The sequence below is a fragment of the Thunnus albacares genome, chromosome 20, assembly GCF_914725855.1.
Source record: "Thunnus albacares chromosome 20, fThuAlb1.1, whole genome shotgun sequence".
Classification (NCBI taxonomy): Eukaryota; Metazoa; Chordata; class Actinopteri; order Scombriformes; family Scombridae; genus Thunnus; species Thunnus albacares.
The window spans coordinates 2,432,131-2,456,436 of record NC_058125.1 but is presented as its reverse complement, the minus strand read 5'-3'; the positions used below and the strand labels follow the sequence as shown (position 1 = coordinate 2,456,436).

Below are 24,306 nucleotides of genomic sequence, written 5' to 3'. Positions count from 1 at the left end.
TTTCCATAAGGTATGTACATTTATTAGAGGAGAGTGAAACACTAAGTTGCACAAAAGAATACCGTACACATTGTCAAACTGCCAAAGGACGTTTGAGGCACTTAGCATGAGGAAAAAGATTCAGTAAAGATCTGAACAGCCTGCTGGACAGTAACAGTATACTGTACATGATGAGTTCAGCATTTGATGTAGTATGTGTGGAAGAGGAGAAAATCATCAACCTAACAGCTGAAAGGGAATGCAGCAGAGGGATATACTGTAGAAGTTGTCTGTGTATAAACCAAAATTGATGTCAATGTATTAAAAAGGAATAATTACTGTTGTTCACTTTTAATTTCAGGCGTACACAATGGACGAAATAAGCTGAACTAGTAGTGTGTCCCCATAGAATGAGTGGTTTGTAGTTATCACAGTGCAGAACTCATTTGTACAGTTAGAAATGCTATCAGCACTTATTAATTTTTAATTATAAAACCAAATAGTTCTTTGGCCTGAGAGAGGTAAAGAAGCAGAAAAAGAGGAAACAACAACAGGGCTGTTTTCATGCCAAACTTTCCTATCATAGAAATGAAACCATGTGAATCAGTCAGAAACCAGCTGAAAGAGGACCTGGGGTTCATTTGGTGTTTGCATCCATTTGCTGTAATCAGTTCAAGCAGTCTCTAAGAGGGGAGTGAGTTACATGATCAGAGAGTAGGTGGGCCAACAAATTAGTAAATACAGTGGGTTTTAGTTATTATTATTTAATTATTGCATTAAATATGCACTTAACACTCAATTGTGTCAACCTTGTGATTGGCCTGTTAGATCAATCGTATCACAACAATACTGTCATCAGATTCTCATCATTATGAAGAGATGAGTCACTTTTCAGTTTAAACCAATCATCAAAAAACTGAACATACCTCAAAATAGTATTTTAGTATCATTGCAATGGTGAAAGTAAAACTATCAGAAACCTTAAGTCACTTTATATCTAGTTATTTTTACCTTAAATTATAAGCAATATTTTAAATTGTAGCCCTTGATTTAAAGAATTTGGTTACAAAAACCACTATTTGAATAGAGAAATATAAAACACATGGCTATTTTAGGACAGGAGATAACTTAAATCCTTAAACCACAATTAGGTATAACAGTTCATGGATCTTTATGGTGTTAAGACATTTCACAGGCTGAATGTCAGTTTGAGATTATTTCTTCCCCTCCTAAAACAGAGTACAGCAATTTGGGTAGATTTTAAATTCTCACTGGGTTGGGATGTGAACAAAATAGATGATTTTTTCTTTGGAGGACATTATTAAGAAGAGGGAAGTTAGCTTTCCGGAGCTAGCTAGGCTGGTTTGATTAAAGAAACAGTTAAACATTTTGAGAAATACACTTATTTGCTTTCGTTCTGAGAGTGAAACGACAAAATTGATATCAAGTTTGTTCTTTGTGTTGACCATCGTTAGCCTAGCTTAGCATAAAGACAAGAAGCAAGGGAAAACAGCTAGCCTGGCTCTGTCCAAATTTAAAAAATAAACCTACAACACCACTAAAGTTCAGTTTCTAAGATGCAATCTCTGCTATAGCCCAAGATGCTGCACAGAAGGGCTTTGTGGATGAATAAACAAAAAGAAATAGTTCCAGCACATAATTCCAACTAAAACCAAAAATTGTCATTTTCGCATTTCTGTTTGTGTACAGGTTAAACAAATGACATAAATTTTAATCAGTGAAATTTAGAGGTGTTAATGGGTGTTTTTTTTTTTGTTTTTTTTTTTCTTTGGACAGAGCCAGGCTAGTTGTTTTCCCGTTTCCAGTTTTTATGCTAAGCTAGGCTAACCTCGCCCTGACTCCAGCTCAGAACTGAAAATACAGACATGACAGACATTGAACTTCTCATCCCACTCTAGAAAATAAAGCAAGAAAGTGTGCCTCCCAAAAATGTTGATGAACTATTTCTTTAAAAAAAAAAAAAAAGCTTGTGAAATGTAGCTACAACTGATGCCACATTTCTAGAAGTTTCAGATAAAAGAATGTAGGGGAATGAAACCAATATAAAATAAAATGCCCTGTTGTTGATGGGAGCTGTTAATTAAAATGTACATTTAGCAAATGTCGGCAGGAAAGTGGACATGTTCCTGCAGAGGACAGAGCTTCAGTAATTGGAGGCTGGCTTTTTAGAACCACTCTGAAAGTATAAAAACATTAGCATGGCTTGCATTGTTCAATCACTTTTGCATATTGAATGGAATAAAACATTCATTTCCACGATTCAATCATCATGTGATACAATCATTAAAACCCATGATGAAAATGCAAAGTCCATGTCCTGTTGCCATTTCAGAAAAAAAAAGTCCATCAAAAAAAAAAAAAAAAAACAAAGTATGTCAAATGTAACATTAAAATAAATGTATGTACAGCATACTGGACTTTGTTCATGACTGAACATTTTTACAGTACAACGTCAATGCAATAAAAAAAGGTGAAAGTTAATGCTGAGTCCAAACTCATGGGTTACGTTTAGGGCTCCTACAACACATAAATGTCTACAGAGAATGAAAAACTAACAGAAGAGTAACTCTTAAATCACCTCTGAAACTATTTGATATTAAGAAGCTAGTTTTAAATGTAACCAAGAACAGTTTAAGGTATGAAAAATGTCTTTTCTGTGTTTTTATCTTTTGTCTCTGGGTGCAGTTTTGTTTTGTTCTATAGCAACTTTATGTTGTTTCACATTTCTTATATACACCCTCTTTTATTCGTGTGCAGTGTAAATTTTTGTACTTTCAATAAAATGTTATGAGATTTGGGGTGATCCAGCCATCCCCTCCTAACACAAAAACTGCTGGTCTTACCATTGTCCTTATTGTAACCAGCACTAGCAGCAGTAACACAGGTTCAAGGGGCAAACATTTTCATTTCATTTTTCTTTCCATATCCCAAAGAGCTGCGGTAGTGGTCCAACTGGCTCAAATTAAGTTAATTCATAAAGGGTGGCACAGTGAAAAGGGGCCTGATATTATTGGTTGCCCAGTTGCTTTTATGACAGAAAACCAAATAACAAAATTCTCAAATACTGGGGCCTTTATTTACCTCTGCCTCAGGAGAACCAGACCTTTATTTGAAACCAGCTTATAATAGAGACAGGCCTTTTGATAAGTATTCTTTATCATATTTTTGTAAAATGCATCCTTGTTTCCTGATCTGCTTTTTCTAAGGTGCTGTTTGCAGTTAACACAAACTCAACACTTCCTGTTGATGAATTCAAACAATCATGTCATACTCACCACTCTGGTGCTAGCAGTTTCTCCTCTAAAAAATTTAATGTTTAAATTATCTTTTTTTCTCCTTTTCCACTTTTTTTTGATCGCTGTTAAGCTACTGTCAATGAAACTTTACACGTCCTGCAGATGTTTCAAATTAAAAGCATACAAGGAAAAAATAGGATTATGCCTTTGAGCCAATGTTAGGCTTTTGATGAGAAACATCTGTGAATGAAGTGTGTTCCACTGACAAGAGAGGAAATGAGGAAAAATGTGCATGAAAACAATGTTTCTGTTATAGAGGAGAACCTTAGAGCAGCAGTTTGTTGAGTATGACATGACTCAAATCAAACTTTATTTGTATAGCACCTTTCTTACAGGTTAGTGCAATTCAAAGTGCTTTTCAGATGACTGACAGGCTGGTAATAAGACAGTACAAATGTAAACAGTAAAACAACTTGAGACCAATGTTCGAGTGAAGTGTTGAGTTCACTGGATGCTTGACAGCAATCAAAAATTTACATTTGAGAATCTACAGTAAAATGTTTCACAATTCTTGATTGATTATTGAAATATGATAATTTAAATAATTAAACTATTTTGTTAACTTGGGAAACTAAAAACTGATGTCTGGATATAGAGCCCTATGACAACCCCAGACTGTGACATTTACTGTTAACAGATTTTTATATCACATCACTCCTGATGTTAACATTCTGCACCGACATCTTTCATGTACAAACATTAAAAGACACAAAATAAAATTACAGTCTGAAAGCAAAACAAAACATTTTTGCATGGAAACTGCATAGGGTGTAGAATGGGCTGATCTGTATTTCTCAAGTACTGACAGTGAGCCATGAAGCATCCCTGTTTAAAAGATACTCGATCTTTCTTGAAAAAGGATTTTATAAAACCAACTGTCTATTTGCAACACTTGGCAAATGAAAGAGAATACCGTGAAAAATCTGTTCTAGTTAGGACAAAAGCATGCTACAAGTTGACAACATCCTGACAAGGAAACTGTAAACTAATCCTGACAATAGAATTGTGTAAAATGTTATCCTCTTCAATTAAAACATACAAAAAGGAATAATTTGGACCAGAGCATTTTCTCATCACAAGCGCAAAACACTTGAATTTATCTACCAGCTTTAGGGTTAAGCTGTACAAATACAGTTACCTGTCCTTGTGTGCAGGATAATAAAAGATACAAAAGTCCCTTAAGCTAGGCCTATACTTTTTTTAATTTATGAGAAAAAAGACAAACCAGATTAATATGAAATCACCTGAGTAATTTAAACCAACTCTGCATACAACCTTTGCTGATACTATCCCCTTTCTTTAAGCCAGTGCTCTTACCACATCTCCTAATTACAGTGTACCATTTTCACAGTTCAATTTGACCTGTGCATGCATGATATAAATCATGCTTGCAGTACATAATTTACCAGAATATGCACCTATGAAAAGATAAACTATGATTCACTTAAGAATATGTATTTACAGGACCAGAAATTGAACAAACGTTTAGTGGAAGGTCATTAAAAAATATACAACTTCAACCATTTGTTCCACCTCAAAAGGACAGAATATCAACCCATTTATAGTTGATGGAAAACTTTCAGAACAATTTATTCCAGTCTCTAGTCGCCTCCATAAGATGTCGCTGGCCATGGCCAATCCAATCTTCTTGACTGTTGAAGAGTCGCCCACAAAACCAGCAGTCAAACACCACAGGTTCTTGTCTACAACCTGATAAAGTTTCCACAACCTCGTACTTTTTTTTGCTTTTTTTCCTCAACTTCAGTTTCAGGAGGAATCGCTCTCGGACAGAACTCTGAACTGCCCGAGGTCTTGGATCATCGCTTTGCAACAATGCACCTTTGGTCGAGGACTTCTTCCCTAGAGCACCAAGCTCTGAGAGCGCTTGGATTGTTTTCTGAGACAGAGAGACCTTAGTAACAGCACCTTTATACCTGTTAACTACCTTCATGATATTGGCCACTTCAGGAATGTCAGCATCTGGATGATTGAGCACCACTACAGGTTGGTATCTACGAGGACATTTGATCTGCTGTAGAGAACTGAATGGAGCAAGTCTCAGAGTCCTTTCAACTTCTTTGGCTACAGGCTTCCATAACACAGTAGTCTCTTTCTCAGTCAGTACTTTATTTGAGAGTCTTCTAGCTTTATGCACTGTTGCTGGAAGCTCATCAAATAATGTTTTCCTGCGCCTTTTCCTTTGGCTTGGAGGCCGAATTGGCCTTGGGGCTAGAATAGGTTTCTCTGCTTCACACGGTTGTACCTTTACAGACATCTGTGAGGGTGAAATGCAGGATTCTTTAACATCCTTCTGTGCAGTATTTTGTATGGTGATCAGTTTCTTTACTCTATTGGAGACATTTGCATTAGTTTTGTTTGATGACACCAGAAAACACTGGGTCTGAGGTCTGGTGGCCAAAAACAAAGGTTGACTGCTTGAGGTGGGAGCACCACTTGTAAGAAGGCTGCCAGTAGAAGTGACAATTTTAAATATAACTTTGTTTCCAGTACTTTCATTGGTTGGGCTACACTGAGTTCCAGTCTTTGATTCTTGGTTGTTCAGCAGTAAGCCTGATTTGGGCGGAGAAATATACCGGAGCAAGAATGCTTGGCGACCAGTCTGCAGAGTGCTGGGTTTGTCTGTAGAGCTCATAGGCATGGCTAGAACTGGCCGTGAATTCAGTGGGAGTTGTGTACTTGCCAGTCTGAGGCCAGGAGTACTTGGGGCCTGAACAAATGGAAGAGACCTCTGTACCAAGTAGCAAGTTGGCTGTGCCTTTGCTGTTTTGTCTGTAGGATTATTATGTGGTGCGCTTGAAAGGAGCACAGGACCCTTCAAACCTGGACTGTTGATAAGGTAGTGATTTGAGGTGGTGCCAACACCTGGTTGAACAGCGGAGAGAAGTGTTGTCCCTTTTTCAGTAGCTCCTGGCTTTGGTGCTGATACACCTGTCCTCTTGTTGTTTGGAGTAAGAGTTACACCAGTAGGGTTAGTTGATCTTTCTAACCCTGGCTTCATGTAAGATACATTGATCTGAGGATTTGCAGTATTGGTTATCAGTTTGAAACCTGGAGTGGCTTTGACCTGCACTGGCATGGCAAATCGATTCTCAGTAGTCCTCAGGAGTACTGGCTGCTTACCCTCTGGCAATTGAAGAATTCGTAGAGTCGTTTTTGTTTGTTTTGAGGAATCATTGCTTGCACTTGAAGACTCTATTCTTTCCTTATTAAGCTGTTGGGTAATGATTGCATCTGAATGTTCTTCCACAAAACTGCCCAAGGAAGTTGAACTACTCTTTGTCTCGGACTGTTTTTTGGATATAGGAATGCTCTCCTCCTCAATTTTGATAATATTAAAGTCTTGGAGCACTGACTCAGGGTTTTCATCCTCAGTCGGAGGATCATCAACACTAGCTGTGCACTCATCAACTGCAGTGTCACTATCTGATGATTTCTTCATGGCCTCCCAATAATTTTCTTGAATTGAGTCATCGCCATTGTCACTTTCTGTCAATGGCTCTGGAGACTCTGCCAATGTCAAGCTAAACTGTGATGATTCACAAATACTATCTTTGTCTGCTGAAAGTTCGGACATATTGTCAAAGTTTTGGGTAGTGTTAGGTGAAGTGCTGAATGTTTCCTTGGAATAATTGTGAAATGCAAAAACTTCTTGGCTTGGTGAATGCTGGGTGCAGTTTTCTAAGCCCATAGCACTTTCTCTGTGGGTATCTGAAGTGGGTGAGGATGACTCTGAAGGAGGAACCGGATTTGTCAATAGCTTTCTACCATTTTGCTGGCCGTTTTTCTGTTTAATCTGAGTTCTGACGCTATCAGGCTTTTCTGGAGTGCTTTGAGAAGATAGGTCATCACTTTCTATAGTGTTAAAAGACAAGTTCCCTTCGTGTTTGTCAGTGACTTCTTCTGCCCCTGCGTCATTCATTGATATCTCATCTGCAGCCCCACAGTTCTCAACAGTTTTTTTGCTGACTGGTTTGGAGAGAAGTTTTTCCTGAGCAACTTTGGAAGGTGAAGATAAACCAGTGACCTTCTCAGCACATACTGTTGAAGTATTACTAATTTTATAACCAATATGGCCAGTTGCATCAGTGTTAAATGTTACAGAAATTAAGTTAGTATCAAACTGACTTCTTTCTGAGCAGGCTGTTTGGCTTAGGTGACTTTGGTCACCCACATGATCAAACTCATTTGTCATTGGATATAACGTATCTGCACAAGCTGAAGATCTATTTAGTGAAGAATTAGTTTGTTCCCCAACATAATCTCGATGTGGAGTGGAATCAAGGTTGCAAACAGAGGTTTCTTCCTCCTCAATCTTCACTTTTACTGCCATAATATCATCTTGATCTGTCTGTATGCAAGATCCACTTCTTGGTGAAACAGCAAAGCACTGTGATGTTGAGCTCCTACTATCAGAGCATTCCCCATTCTCAACAGAAACTTTACCTTTATCCAACACAGAATCTGGTGCTGAGGATCCCACGTCTTCAACTGAGGAATGGTTCTCAGTGGACAAATCTTGCTTTGCTGTTGGTATTACTTTGAGAACTAAATGTTTTTTGCCATCAACCATCTTAAATCCCATCACTTTGGTTGTACAGTTGGGGGGAAGGGAGATTTTGTTCTTGACCATTAGAACAGTCAGTCCATTAGGGTTGGTATGATTTGCAGTATCAGAGCTTGTAGAGTTGTCACATTCCTGTAACACTACTGGCATTGACTGCTCTGTGTTATGAGAACTTTTGCTCCAACTTTTGTTGTCCTTTTTTGCTACAGGCCCGTCAATAAAGTGGTGGGTCTCCTCCAAGGATAACTCTGGTTTGATTAGCCTGCCATTTTGGTTTGGTAAACTCCCAGAGAGACAGCTCAGTTTTGATATCCGTTGAACATCCTGTGATTCACCACTCTTTTTTAGCAAAAATTTTACACTCGTAGATGAATTTGTGGGAGTGCCACTGTCTTCTATAGCCTTCCACACATTCCTTCTCTCAGTTTCCTCCTTGTGAACAGCTGCCATGTGTTTTTTTAGGTAGTCACTCCTTGCTGCACCATATCCACAGATCTGACAAGTGAAAGGGAATGTACCCATGTGAGCTTTCATATGCCTTTGGTGATCCTCTTCGTTCATGCTAATATGTCTGCATTTTGAACACTTCCAGGGACTTTCATTATGATGATGTATGTGTTGGACGAATGTCCCTGCATCCACAGTTGTAAACTCGCACCAGTCACAGTGAAACTGTCCATTTAGACTGTGACACATGATGTAGTGTCTGGTAAGCAAAAGCAGAGAGTACTGAACATCATCGTCACAAAGCTCACATGTGACAAGAGTATTCCTGTGCTCAATCCGATGGCGTTGGAGAGCAGGGAATTCATTTGTTACAAAACCACACAGATCACAAGGATATGTAGGAAGGGTTCCTTTGTGGGCCGCTCGAAAATGTTTAAGGAGATCATTGGGGCTATATGTGGAATCATCTCTACACACTGAGCATCCAAAACTCAGTATCTTTCCAGAGAAAACAGCCCCCTGCTGAATTTTACAGTGGGCTTTACTGAGGGTTTGTTTGTCTTTCTTGGTGGAACTCCCCTGTTCCTTAATAGGCGATTCTTCTGAATTATTGAAGAGTGACCCATCTGTCACCTCTCTGAAATGCTTATACACAAAGTCTTTTACCTTTTCTTTCTCATCCTCTATAACTGATATGTTGCAGTTTTTGGCAGAATCATGAGGTATTGTGAGATCTTCTTCCATAGCTGTAAATCTGCAGATTTCTGCAAGAGAAGAAATATGTTTTTCATTAATACTAGGAGAAGCACTTATCACTGCTGTAGTGCAGGAAAATAACAATGTATTGTACTGAGGTGCACCTATCCAATGGCACATAATAATCCCTGTTCCAAATAGGAACAGGGACATGTGTGATCAGATTGATCATTGCCTCAACTGCCCATTCAAACAAAAATTAAAGTTTAAATTACTAGACAAGGCAACTAGACAAGACAAACTTGTGTCAGGGTTTCCTGCAGTATTTAATAGCAGAGATGAGACACCTTGAAACACAGACTATCTCTACTAATATACTAAATTGATACACTTTTATGAAATAAATCTTTAAAACACTACATGCACTACACTACTACGTACGTTTTAGTGTGTGTGGATAAACACACATTGTAGGCTCATTTGCTGAAATTTTACCAGTACTACTTGGTGTGTTGTTTGCATGTGCATACCTTTGTTAGTAGAAACTATCATTTCAATCCCTGACTGGTCAATTATGCACACAAACAAAAAATAATTTTTTTGCAGCAAAAAACTTCAATGGATCTGAAGTAAGAGCTGGTCTTAAAGACCTCCTTTCTCCATGACTATTACACAAAACACCATAGGACAATATAGGACAAAAAATTCTAAGAAAGCAGAGATGCAGACTGTAATTCTTGAATGCAGAGATATTCATCTTTAAAATATTTTCTATTATAAGTTTAATGTGGGCCTATTTTAGGCCCGCACAAAGAGTGTACTATGTATTTGTATTACGTAGGAATACATATAAATCCAGACAGATTAAAGGAACAGGGTGAGGACTCTGTCATTTAGGTGTGTGCTGGGAATGACAGAGACAGAGACAGAGAGATCAGGGATATAGATATGGGGGGGTCAGCTATGGAACAGTTATATTCAAATTGCATTTCAGTCTACTTCTCTCAAGAAATGCAAATATAAGTTTAGGACCTGCTTGAACCAAACGAACCAAATCACCAAACCTGTCTGAACACATTTAACTATTTGAACTGATCTTCTCTGACTATAATTGGCCCCCCCTCTCTCTCGCTTTTGTAAGGAGTTGACTTAACAAGTGTGCTTCAGTACGCCTGCGCACCCACTCACATGCACATTCACGTATACACACACACATCGAAACACACACACCCTCATTACATGATTTTATTTATTTTATGTCTTTGCTCGATTTATGCTGCCTACTTTATGTTTGCTTTTTGAGCTTATGGTTGCTTGTTTGCTTATTTTTGTGAATTACATGACTTTTGTATTTGCTTATAATGCGTACTGAGGTGAGATTCCTTCTATAAACCTCTAGGGGTTTTCTGAATCTCACCTGCTCAATTTGCTTCTTCTCTTTTGTTGTTGTGTTTCCCGCTGCTTTGTTTTACCGTGCAAATAAATAAATTAAAAAAACTTAGAGATGTTTATTACAGAACTTAATCAGAAGCCACGTGGTGTCAGTCTGTATTTACCACGGGGGCTCTTTCAGTGGGCTTATGGGGATCATTTTGGGTTTAACTTGATAATGGCAGTTCACTTACAGGTTGAGTCTGCTAAAAGGTACAATATAGTTTTTTGTTGTTGTATTTAAGAATCTCATGTCCCAATAACAAGGTCAAACAGTGGTACAACAATGAGAGCAAAGGTGTTAAATCCAAGCCAGAGTAACTAACCACAAACAGATCATGTTAAACACTTTGAACAAAGGACAATCATAGTGTCTGGTCACATTACAAGGGACTCGTAAGTCCTTACAACCTATTACAGAAAAAAGTAACCACATTGCTGTAACGCATTACTTGGTAATGTCTCCTGCCCAACATTCACTTTTATTATAGGGTGTTTGTATACTGCATTTGAATGGTGAGTTTAGGTGTATGCCTTTTTACAGTATCCAAAGTCACATCTTAAAAAGGAGAAGGGGAAAAATGTTGGCATATTAATGTTAAGTAATTAAGTATTGAGAGAAAACAACTTGATTAATAAATTGCACATGAGGATCATTGAAGATCAGATTTGTAGTCACTGAGCTCCTATGCTGCTGATGAATAAATAGTAATGAGGTCCTGATGGTAATAACAGGTAGCCTTATTAGCAACTTGATGCATTTTTCTGTTTTTTGGGAGAACATTTTTAAAAATTCAATTCTGTTTCCCTGTGAGACCACACAAAAAATGGAAAATGAAATAAATATTCCAACCTAAGCATGTTTTACTCTAAACTGAAAAGAATGTCAGCAAACTGAAGCTGGATAAATTAACTGATAACAGAGATGGAGAGTAACCATGTTGTACTTACAAAAGTACAGAGTTGATCATTTATAATCCAATGATATATTTATAATGCAAATCCTACATTGAGTTCATCAAACTGTTTGACTTGCTAATTTGACAGACAAAAACGACTGGATTTTCAGTTTTGTAACTGTGAGAAGTCCCCACCAAAGAGTCACCTGACCACCTCCCAGGCAGAGGAGGACAAATCAAACACTCCTACCTGGAAGGACCACTCCCTCTCAGCTGCAGTCAATTTACCCAAGAGGCTATGGATACATCTCAAGTCTCTTATTTGATCTTTCCTCGCTCCTCAATCCTCGATTGAAGCGGAAGTTGTTCTGGTCCGCTATCTTGAAGGCCATCTTAAAGCTCTTTTTTTTCCTGTGCAGAGGAGCAAGGATCAAGGAGCGAGAAGGGATCTCTGAGGAGCCATGAACGTGGATACATGACAGCAGCCATCACAGAAGTCTTTTACTGGCCGACATGCCCCGTTATTGGAAAGCAGTTATTGATTGGATGCTGCAGCTGATCGGACTGATCTGATACATCACAACATCACTGAAGTTTCATGTCGGAGTGAAAACAGCTAACAGAGTGAACTCAAGTGCATCACTCCCAAGTTTCATATTTTATTTGTTTTCTGATTCATCTAGTTAAAAATCTGTTAGGGAGAGTCTGTCTGTCAGCAAGAAACACATTTCAAACATCTGTATTTTACATCATTTGTCATCATATCCATTCAGTCACATGTGAGGCTGGAAATTTCCTTTTTCCCTTAAACATTTAGCCAAATAAATAATTTCCAGTGTTCAAAAAACACCTCAATCATGTTTTGGGTTATTAAATAATTAATTCACAATCACAATTTCAATAAATACAGATGCAAATAATTAATAAATAATATAAACGCATTATGCTAGTAGAAAAGGTTTATGTTCTTCTGGGCAGGACATAGTATAAATACAGAATGCAGGTTTTTATCTTTTTTTTTTTTTTTTTTTTTACAGTTTACGGTTTTTATTCATGTGCAGGGTGTTTGCCAAACAGTCAAACACTGCTGCTCTGGCAGTGATAACTGTGTGCCTTAGTATTAGCACAGAGCACATGTGCAGACACAACCTCCATCAGAAGTCCCTACACCTGTTAAAGCTGACAAACAGCTCATCAGCTGTGATCAGCTGCCGCCATCATCAGAGTCACAGTCACTTCAACCAATACCCAAAGTTTTAGAACTAAGCAGTAACATACTGCATCTCCTTCCAGCAGACATTATGTAATATGATTTAGAACTAAAGTGGAGAACATTCTTCATTTCTTCTTCTTATTAAACATTTAATATATTGTATATCAATTATATAGTCTTAACAGAGACCGCTTCTAGTTTGGATATTTAAGTTACTACAGGCTAAATGCTTTTAATCCAGGTATTATAGAGATCAGGGTATTTTATAAATAACTTTATATTTAAATGATATGCACTGTTGCCACTATACCCACATTTCTGTAGGATTGAACAACCAGTGAGATCAAACCATTTTAAACTGATTTACTCCATGAAAATCTTTAATCCAGTGTTTCTCTTACATGGAGCCATCTGTGGTCCACCACCAGTTTAACCACAGCCAACACAGAATCAAGTAATACAAATCCAGTGCAAAACTTTAAATTATAAAGCAGCGCCAATTGGTGCACCAATCACAGCACTGGTGAAGATCAGTCTAACAGTGGTAAAAGGTAACATTTCAGAAGCATTTTTCACCAATATTCTCTTGAATCTTGAATCTGGAGTACTCTGCCTTTGTTAAAAGACTTTAGCATTGTGCTCCTTTAACATTGTCAGACTTACAAGGGACAGCTTTTTTTGTTTTGTTTTGTTTATTTTAAAAAGGATCAAAATTGATGCAGCAGAACCCAAAATATATCTTTCTCATTCCATGCTTTCTTCTTCATTTTCAAAACCTGCTGCCTATATTACCCACAATGCAACATGACCGCTGACAATTAGGTCTTGGATTCTGGAGAGTTATGTTAGTTGCAGCTGTTTTCCACATACACAGTGGCACTCCCAGACACCTGTAAACACACTTTGATGTATAAAAATACGTGGAGCCCCCCTTTCATTCCTGTTAAGACAAATCCAGATGGGATTTTTTAAAGATCTGGATTAGAGTAGTTTAGAAGAGACAGTTATCTCCATTAAGTAAAATTACAGCAGGTAGTTCTAATAGCCAACCCATTCCTAAGTCTATTATACATCAAATCAATTCTATGAAGACAGGCTGATAGAAAGCTGACAGCTAGTCTGTTTTGCTCAGGGTCTGGCTCTCCTAACGGAGTTAAAGGAATACATACAGGCTAACAGACTGACTGTGAGGTAAATGGGTTCTTATGCTGTGCTCACATGGATTCAGGCAGACGGTAGACGGCAGACTGACAACACCTTCTGGACAGCACGGGAAAAACAAACAAACAGTCTGACGGACTGGCAGGACATCAAAACAAAACATGCATGATGATATGTTGAGATGGTGATGTTGTATTGTTTACAAAGAATAGTATAAAATATATTAAGTAGAATTCTTTTGTGCTTATTATTTCATGTAAATCATCTAGTAATGCAACCTTCTCTTAATATTCTATTGCAAACTTAAAATTAATGTTAAATTCCCACCAAAATGTAGGAAAATAGGAATACAGTTGTTACTATGACACATGTAGAGGAAGTGTTGTTATCTGTAAGTCAGTAAAAAAAGCCAAAATAAAGATACTGGGCTGGATGTGAAACATTCTCGTTGGCATTTAGTCAAAACACAAGCATTGTAGTCTGCATACCAGTGTGGTGTGTCTACTGGAAGAAACATGTCCCACCAATCAGAATACTCTTCTCTCTGCTTGAATGCAAATCACTTGCTTCTCGCTCTCATGCAAACTTTTCAACATAATGTACAAATGTCACTAGAAACAAACATCAGGACTCTACATATACATTGATCTTGTTAAAGCAATTCATCTTTCATCATGACATGACACTGACAGAAGCATTTACATTTTATTGCTGCCTCTTTGACCTTCATCCTTCCTTCTTCTCTTCTGAGTTAGTAGCTTGACTGGAATCTTGCTTAGTTTCAGGCAAAAACAAGACATTATAGTATGTGTCTGATAAAAGCAATGTAAGCCTAAAAGAAACAAAGAGACTGTGCAGAACCACCTCACAGGAGACACTACTGCACCAGGTGTCCATAAGCTCAAAGGTATGAATAAAATTACTTGATTAATTGATCGACAGAAAAATGATCTGCAGCAATTTCTATTCTGTTCCAACTCAAAAACATTTCCAGAATCAGAGGCTTTCTTTCTAAATCTGATTCAGAGAAACTCATGCATGCATTTGGTGTAAGCAGGCTGGATTATTGCAACTCCTTGTTTATGGATCTTCCAAACAAAACAATAGATAACAAACTTATCCAGAAATCAGCCGCATGAGTTCTAACCAAGAGAAAAAGATCAGACCATTCAACTCCTCAACCTTCCAGAACTTTCACTGGCTACCCGTTGTTTTTAGAATACAATTCAAAATCCTCCTTTTGGTTTACAAAGCACTCGCTGGTTTGGCTCCACAGTACATCTCAGACATGCTGTCAGTTTATAACCCCAGCAGATCTCTCTGGTCACAAGGTGGAAATCTCCTCCATGTGTCTAGAGCACTTTCAAAGTCTGGTGAGATGGCAATCAGTGTTTATGCACCTAAAGAATGGAACAGTTTGCCTGCTGAAATTAGTCTTGCTCCAACACTTTGTTCTTTTAAAAGCAAACTAAAAGACCTTCCTTTTCAATCGAGCATTTTCCTAAATGAACGTATTTGTAAAGTATGTTTGTATGTATATGTGATTTTATGCGTATATATGTCTGATGTTTCTGTTTATTTGTTTTGGGGTTTTTCTGTACTGCTTTTGTATGAGATGGTGCTGGACGAATAAATTTGAATTGAACTGAACCGAATTAAAAATTGGCCAGTATTAATACTATGTAGGTGGTTGGAAAGTTTTTGTCATGAACTGTTTGTTTTTAAAGATGTTGAGATTACAGATGGTATACTCCCCAGTTGAAGAACAGTACTGTTACCCTGTATTTTTTTATTTTTTCTCCTTCCGATTAGGATACTGATGCTGTCTGTTATCAAAGTGTAATGTTTTAATTCACCACAACTTTCTTCTACAATTTTAGTTCAGCAACTTGTGCATCACTGGTGGCCTCCACCCAGGGACTCCAGATGGAAATGAGTTTTTAGCTATATCTTAATTTAATAAATGTAAAATATGCCCTTTGGGCTTAGATTAGATTGTTTTGTTACTTGTTCCTAAAGAGAATGAACACCTATGCTCAAAAATAAAACTGTTTTTGCCATATATGGGGGAATGTACAAGAACTGTCAGCTAAATTTGATTTACAAAACAAAGACCTTTTAAAATTCCCTCAAATACAAAATGTAATATGTATAATCTCGAAAACAAAAATATGAATGTCCTGTCCTCTCCTTACATTACAAAATATCAACATGTATTTTGCAAGCTAAGAGGCTGATATATGAATTCTTACTATTTGTTACCAGTAGTTTGTATTGTTTTGCCCAAAGGAGTGTGAGGGGAAGGTTGTTGTGGGTGGGGTTAAGGGGATGATATGATATGGTTTGGGCTATGCTGTATTCTTTTTACTTTTATAATTCACTTTTTCCCCCCTTTGTCCCTCGTCTATTTATGTTTAAAAAAAATAATTAAAAAGTGTTCTCAAAAACCACAAACAAAAACTTTATTGAACCAAAGCTGCTCATAGAAATTGTTCATGACCTGACAATCTTCACTGTTTATTTCACACTGCATTACGCAGCCCAAGCTCACACAGGTGTTTTCACTTAGTTTGTCTGATTAGCCCTCTCCTTGGGACTCAGTGGACGTGTGCAGACTGCACTGGACTGATTGAATCTTCAGTAAATACTTTACTTTAAGTCCCACTACTTAGAATTCATAAGCAGCATACAAACATTTAATGAAAGGTTTATAACACTACAAAGTTATAAACAGATATAAGGACATGTTAGTGTGTTTATTATTGTACAGTTTTTGTTAACAATAACAAAACTTCTTCTATGGAGGCACATTTTATATCATCACAACTGTGTATTACAGTATTGTCATTCATTATATATATATATATATATATATATATATATATATATATATATATATATATATATATATATATATATATATATATATATATATATATATATGTATATGTATATATACACACAGTGCCTGTGCCTACAGAAGGAGCTACAGTTGTTGAAAAATACACTAACACTTATATCTATCTAACAGCTACATTATAGTTAAGTAGTATAGTAGTATGTAGTACAGTATATAGTACGTATATATAAACATCTATATCATCAACATCAACCTCTATGACAATAAACTGAATATCTTTGTGTTGTGGACAGTCGGTCGGGGCAAAAGACATTTGAGGACATCATCTTGGGCTTTGGGTGATTAAACAGTGATTAAAAATGTTCCCAATTTTCTGATATTTCATAGATATTCAAACTACTAATTGATTAGTCAATAATGAAAATTATCTTTAGTTGCAGCCCTACTCTATTGCCATAGATATACATCATGATATAGTAACTTTTCAGGCAAATCAACTCTTTATTGATAAAATAACAGGGAAGTTGGTTGTTGGCTCATCCAGCTAAATAAACCTCAGAACTTTTAAAATACTGTGCCCAGCTGAAAAACTAATAGACTTTTGAATATTTATTTTCCCATATTCGTGCAATGGTTTGATATTTGGTTTATCTCTATTCCACTGTTATGCATTATATCAGTCTTTACACAGTAAAACAGACACTTGAGTTCAACTCAGTTTGTTTTGATATGATCCCATGCTAATACTTTGCTTGCAATCCGGGCTGGGTGGAATGGCTAATATATAGTCTTGATTTTTTTAAGCTTAGTAACTAAAACAGAGTAAAACATGATTGAAATGTAATTTTAGAACTTCATGTGTAAGACAGTTGAGCAAGAAAAATAAAAGACCTGCACCACCTTCAAGGCTGTGATGGTTATGCATATTTTTTAAAAACACAGTTATTCCACACACACCTATTAACTGTCAGTACCAGACGTTTCAACTATACAGAACTCGGACATCCACTTCAATAATTTAGTGGTTACTTTTTTAATAGTTACTTTCAGCGCCGATAGAGCACACTTGAGTCTGCAAACTAATTCATCTGCTAATGCTATTCATGTTTCTTTACATCAGCCTGATATCTACAAACTGCTGTTAGCTAGCATTCGCTACCCAGCAGGTAGAGAGAATGAACAAAGTAGAAGTCACACACTGTTCAGTCGACTCTCGTGGCTTCGTCTCTCATAACAAGAGGATACCTTACACTACGAGATAGCAACAGCATCTAGCCACCTGAAGCCACGACAGTCCTGTAAACTGCAGCAGGTGCATGTACAGTGGAACTATTCACGTTACAGTTAAGACGGCTAATGTAGCTGACTCTCATCTATTTTATTTCTTTACTGAAAGCAACCTTTTTGTGCATGTAGTAGTTAATTTCACAATGTAGGCATTTTACACATCATGCAAAAACAAAAATTCAAATTAATGAAGTTGATTAAATATATCGCCCAGCCCTGACTATAATCATATAATCATGTTACAATTCCACTAAAAGTCTATAAGAGATAATACTGAACTGCCAAGTCCTATCCTAAAACCACAACGTCTATCACTACAGATGTTACAGGGTCAGTTCATCCAAACTACAAGAAACATACTGTATTTTCTCACTTACATCCAGTGCTATCTAGACAAGCAGGCTTTGAGATATCCATCTCTTGAGATTTCTAACCCAATGCAATGGAGGGGAATGGAATTTAGTTTGTGGTGATCACACTATTCAAAAAATTCAACAGTAACATATCGTTTCTGAAACAATGGGCCTCATGCAAGAAGCTCTCGTACGAACCGATTCGTTCTTAAGAGGCACATACCAGTGCTTTAAGAAAATTAGTGGCATCAATTTTCTCTTACTTAGATTTTCCTTTAGGTACAAACTGAATTTGAGAGTGGTCCAGATCTGTCGTACGAGTCCTGAACAGATAGTCTCTGCCTTTCTTCACAAGGGGAAAAAGACTTGTTTGAATTATGTCTTTATCTGAATGAATTTGGAGTTTAAATATGATACTAAAGTCATATAAAATAAAATATATAACTAAAACAAACTCAATGCAAATTCTATTGAACAAATTTTCTATTCTGTTTATGAATATGTTCATGGCTGCCAATTTAGTGAAAGGTTTTATGGTTTTTATTGGCATGTTTTGGCGCAGCAACTTCTACATTACAGTAGTTGCTAGGAAACTTCTCTCACTCCGACAGCTGCCTCTGTGTCTCTCTGCAGGTCTCTGTCCAGTATCATCTGCTGTTGCACATGACAGTGTAACATCACTTACTGTAAGCTGTAATAGTCTATTCTCATGTCTAATATCTCAGCAACTGTCACATCCCTTGACCACCTCCCACCAAAGCCAAATTGATTTTTTTTAGCATGTAACTCCATGTCGAACCATTTCTTCCTTTTTTCTGTCACAGCACTGTGCTGCTCTGATGCTCTGACTCAGAACACTTGTACGAGCAAACCTCACAGAAAAATGTAAGAGAGTTTTAGGATAAAAAATACCAAAATGTTCTCGCATGAGGTCCATTGTCCCTGTTACTCCAGATCATCCACAGAACACACTGTCAGCTGTTTTATACAGGGAATACTCTACATTCAAGAATTCCCTATAGAATAATGTGAGCAATAATAATTCTAATGACCTCCAGTGTATTGAGGGTAGTGACCACCAAAACTATCTAAAAGGCTAGATATCACTAGTGATGAAAATAAGAATCAAAACTGACCAAAAGAGAAATACTACAACTAAAACTATACTCCTATTAATATCAACAATAATAATATAATCATTATTGAATACAATGTAAAGAGTAGAAAATGTAATTAATGTGCAAACCAGTAAAATAAAACACAACCCAAATGTTCAAGTTACTCAACATGAGACATGATTTCAGACTTATGAAGTTTCAGTAATATGTTCCACAGCCCACAGTGAAGTTCTAGCTTTGTTGCTGTGGTTAGGAGAAATGTTAAAAACATATAATAGTTACCTGTATTCTTTTAGGAGAAACTCAAACATCAATGCATGTTTTCTGAAGAAGAGGAGCCTGTAGTGTTGCCACAGTACCTGTAAGAGCACAGAGAGGGAGAGAAGCATGACCAGCAGCTTTATGTTTTTGAAGCTGCACAAATGCAACATTCTATTTATTTGAATGAATTGTTTGTGTGGGTTCAATCTGGAGCATTGTGGTTGGAAAATGATCTCCTTGTTGAACAAAATGTGTGAGAATATGCCCGTTATTTGTTTCAGAACTTATTCTGTTATTTATCATTAACCTCAAGTGATCAATTTTAATATATCATTAATCATTTCATTAATGTTATTAACATTAACTATCTTATCAATAGAAACTGGAAAACTCCGGCTCTGTGGAGCATCATGCCACAAGAAAACACAGTAGCTGGACGTCAACTAGCTTGGTTTTTAATGACATGTTCCACCTTTACTCTATTTCCATCTACAGTAAGTAGTGTTTCAGACATAACTGCAGCTAACATTTGAGCACACAAAATGTCAACTCCCTTTGACTATAAATTCAGAAATAACATTATAATTAACTTAGTTGCTTATGTAAGGTTGGCAATATGCACTTTGATTTGAGAGTTTCAAGCATGACACTAAAAACTAAAATGAATCATTTGAGCACAAACTGCAAGAGCATCTGTGAGAAACACTGCAAAGTGACATATTAAGGGAAATTGTCTTGAAGAAATAATCTGCCATTTTCAAATTTATAATAACAGATTTTATTTCACTTCCACTAAAAATATTAAAACTATTTGCTGAATCCAGTTTCTCCAATGTGAGGATCTGTTATTTTGCATCATCATGTCAATAGCTTTTGTCATTCTTGTTACATTTTACATGCTCAATGATTTATTTACAAAAAACAGTCAACTAACAAGGTGAATCATCCTCCCTTGCAGCCTTTGCTGTTACTTCATATGTCAAGTCTTTTTCAATGATAGCTATATATGTGTAATAGCTCCTATGTGTGTGTGTGTGTGTGTGCTGTGTGCATGGAAATATACAGAAGTTAATTATTACATTCATAATAAAGGATATGTTTAGTTACTAAGGATTTTTACTGATACCAAGGTCACACCATTCATATCTATAACATCTACAATTTGCTTTACAAATAAGTAGCATTAGAGCACAAACAGAAAAACCTTCTGTAAAGAGGCTACACAGTTTCTACATCAAAATACTAACCAGAGCCTCTCTACAAATTTCATACAACAGGATCCATATTCATTATGAGGAGCACTACTCTGTCTGTTAATTGTATAATGTATTGTATGAGGTCATCAGTTCAGCTTGAACTTGGAGACCAGACATTTATAACTGAAAGCCTGCATTACAAACTGGGGTTGAAGAGTTTTAAAGGTTTGCATGTTTATCAGATTGGGATTCTAACAAAAGACTGTATGCAGATCCAGTGTTTTTCAAGCTCGACCCATGTGAGGGACTAAAAAGCCTCTGCTGCGTCAAACATATTTTACAACTTCCTGAATGACAGAATAAATTCCATCAATTCCAATCAAATTCCGCAGATACCTGTAAAATAACATCAACAAAAGCTTTTGCATGAAGCGTAACATTTCCTGTGTGTGATATTTCAGGCAAACAGGCCTAATTACATAAGCAAAATGCAACAGGATCTTCTCATGCAACAAGGAAAGTGTTGATTACAGGCACTACTATCTCAGTTCTGCATTACACATTGAAGTATTGATACAGAGTAAACTGATATTGCAGCAGGAGACATGCATCATCCTACAATTCCATATGTCTCAGTCAGCCATCAACCCTGTGGATCCGAGGAAGCCATGTTGGGTGGAAAAATGGCTGCCATTGATGATCTGCACAGGCTACTTCAGCCTAAGAAAACTATATTTCTGATAACATTTCTGTCTAAAGAATTTAGTCACACTAAAATCATCTTGAAAACAGGATAGAATTTTTACAATCCACATTAGATCCAAATACACAGGAGATAAGCCTTCTTAACTGTCATTAATTCTAATGAAACTGGACAGAAAATGAATCCTATCATGTAAGAAAAGTGAGTAGGGCTTCAGTGAACACCTGGCTGCAGACAGGTAGGCTACACAAGGCCCACACTATAAGATGGGACAGACATAAAGGAAGCTTGAAGATGAGAGTAAAAGTTGCAGTGTCTCAAACTGCAATTCCAGTAGCCTCAGTAACTTCATACAGAGACAAGTACACCGCGTTGCAGAATATTCAATGTAAACCTCAGCATAACAATTCGACATGTTAATTTAATGTGTGTTCACTTTTCCGAGTGACTTGCTCCATAGTCGCTTAAGTTTAGAAAACGCGAGGGAACGCTGCATCAGTGGGAGAATTAAAGGCAGTACAGACAGTAACAAAGGGCTCCAAGGCTGTACACTGGGATATTTTACTGCATTGTGGCAATTTCACTCTCGACACACGCTAAATATGTGAGCCACTTCGCGACATTGTTAGTGTCTGTGGAGTTTAATGACCAGTTATTTTACACCAAAATAAAGCCCCCACCCACGCGAAGATATTCAAAGTTACAGAAAATCAGTTATTTCTTACTATGAACTCGATGGAAGTTCAGGCTGCGTCCCGTCAGCGTCCGACATTATTAAAAAGAAGGTTAAGCTTGAAAAAAACCACACAGCAGAAACATTTGCCTTCCTTCTCTCCTCTCTGTGGAACCACAGCGACGGCGGCCATGACAGTCCATCCGGGTACTGCTGTGCTCTTGACACTCATGTAGAAGCGGATGAATATGTGTTGCTTGTCAAATACCAAACTAGTGCCGTGATGGGCATTAGTTTCGTAGTAAACACAGTTAGAACAACTTTCACTTGAGTGGAGATATATTCTGTTTTACGAGACGTTCACAAGAGCCTGTCGGTGTTTTCGCAGCGTGAGCCCTACGTCATTGTTGAGCTCGTGTGTGTGTGTGTGTGTGTGTGTGTGTGTGTGTAGTGTACTAGGTGGAAGAAGCAATGAGCAGCAATGGCGGATATACGCCATTTCCTATTGACTTCATTACATGAAGGCTGAAATGCCTTCGTTAATCTCCAATGTCAAATAATTTTTTCAACTCCAGATACTTGGAGTAAAAATAATTAATCTCTCTTTTCCTATTTCTCTTTGTCTCTCTCTCTCTCTCTCTCCCTCTCTCTCTATCTCTCTCTCTCACACACACACACACACACACACACACACTATACACTCACTCCCAAACCCACACAGGCAGGCTTACAATAATGGAGGATGTGCAGCTCATACAATGTTACCTCACCACCCTACATTGTAATATGGTGCAGTCACTATGTTTCACATGTCAGTAGTTTACAGTGGATCATCAGGTTTAGGCTACATATGGCAGTTACATCTGTCTGTAGATTTCCTCCCTCCATCTCTCTACCCCTGACATTTTTATGTTTTGGTTGACAATTGTCAGGACTGCTGTTATATCCATTTAGACTGAGGCACTAGAGCTGACATTTCTATTGGTTCTTACACTCTGTTCAACCATATGTGGATAACATATAAATAAATAAAATAAATATTCAAATACTTGCCTATATATAGGCTAGATAAAAAAAATAAAAAGAAAACTTCTAAACACAAGGTCCATTTTGTAGCAGTTCTGGCCTTTTGATCATATCCCATGATCTTCATCAGCACATGGACTTTGTCCAGTCATCATGGAATGTAAATAGCCTACTAATTTTTCTTTTTTTTTCTGGGAACTTTAATAGATAGGTTCACAATTTTACAAATCTGTCTTAAAACAACCTACTCACAGACAGGATTTTCCATCTCTGGAAAGTTATCACTGTGGCAACTGTTTTCTCTTTTGCTGTGACAATCGTGAAATACGTAAACAGTTGTTTACAGTGTTCACGTTACAAAGTAATCCACCAGGAATGTGTGCTTACATGTATGTGATTGGCCAGTGCAGCACCTTGCCAGATGACGCTGGGTTGCTTGCAGAAACAGTTGAGCCCAGTTCGATTCTTCTTTTCAAGTGGATATCTGACACATTTACAGTCTTTTTAGCTTCAAATTCCCTCTTTGTGTTTCCTCGGACAGTGTTTCCCTGTTGAGCTGTGGTGGAAGTATAGTAACAAATAGAGGAACTTTGGCACTAAAAAACTGATTTTGAAAGATATCTACTTGATTTGACTCATTTGGATGCTGAAGCTTCATATTAGCTTCAGATAAACTTTTAAATACATTTTTGCACAGACGGAGGACTGTGGATTTTGTCCCCCATCATTTACATAGTAAGTGCATTATGAAGGGATCTTCTAATGGTCAGTATGAACAGGAGGAATGATTTAGGCAAGAAAAATCTATGTCAATGTTCATTTGGGCTCCTGACTGTTGTTTTAAGACAGACTTAAAAAATTGTGAACCTGTCTTTTAAGCATTTCTCGTCCATGTTGTCTTAATAGCGGAGTAAAAATGGAAATTTGAGCATTTATACTTCCACAAAACTCCATCTGCTGATAAAGACAATGTAATATCAGCATATCTATTAAATGGACCTTGAGCTGATGGTGGTGTTTGCTGTTTCCAAAATCAAGTCTCTCGAAATATGAATGGTTCCAAACAGACTGGTTGTACTGAAGTGGATGACTCATCTGGTG

At 37.2% G+C, this 24,306-nt stretch overlaps 1 protein-coding gene across 1 annotated transcript; it reads right to left on the bottom strand.

Moving 5' to 3' along the window:
* si:ch211-214e3.5 (zinc finger protein 518A) lies at nt 1–22,602 on the bottom strand. The gene is made up of 3 exons (XM_044337560.1): nt 22,232–22,602; nt 19,629–19,705; nt 1–9,092 (listed from the first exon to the last, which is right to left on the bottom strand). Exon 3 carries the CDS (start codon nt 9,070–9,072, stop codon nt 4,876–4,878), a length of 4,197 nt encoding a protein of 1,398 aa, XP_044193495.1. The 5' UTR covers nt 9,073–9,092; nt 19,629–19,705; nt 22,232–22,602; the 3' UTR covers nt 1–4,875.
* Between the last annotated feature and the right edge of the window lie 1,704 nt (nt 22,603–24,306).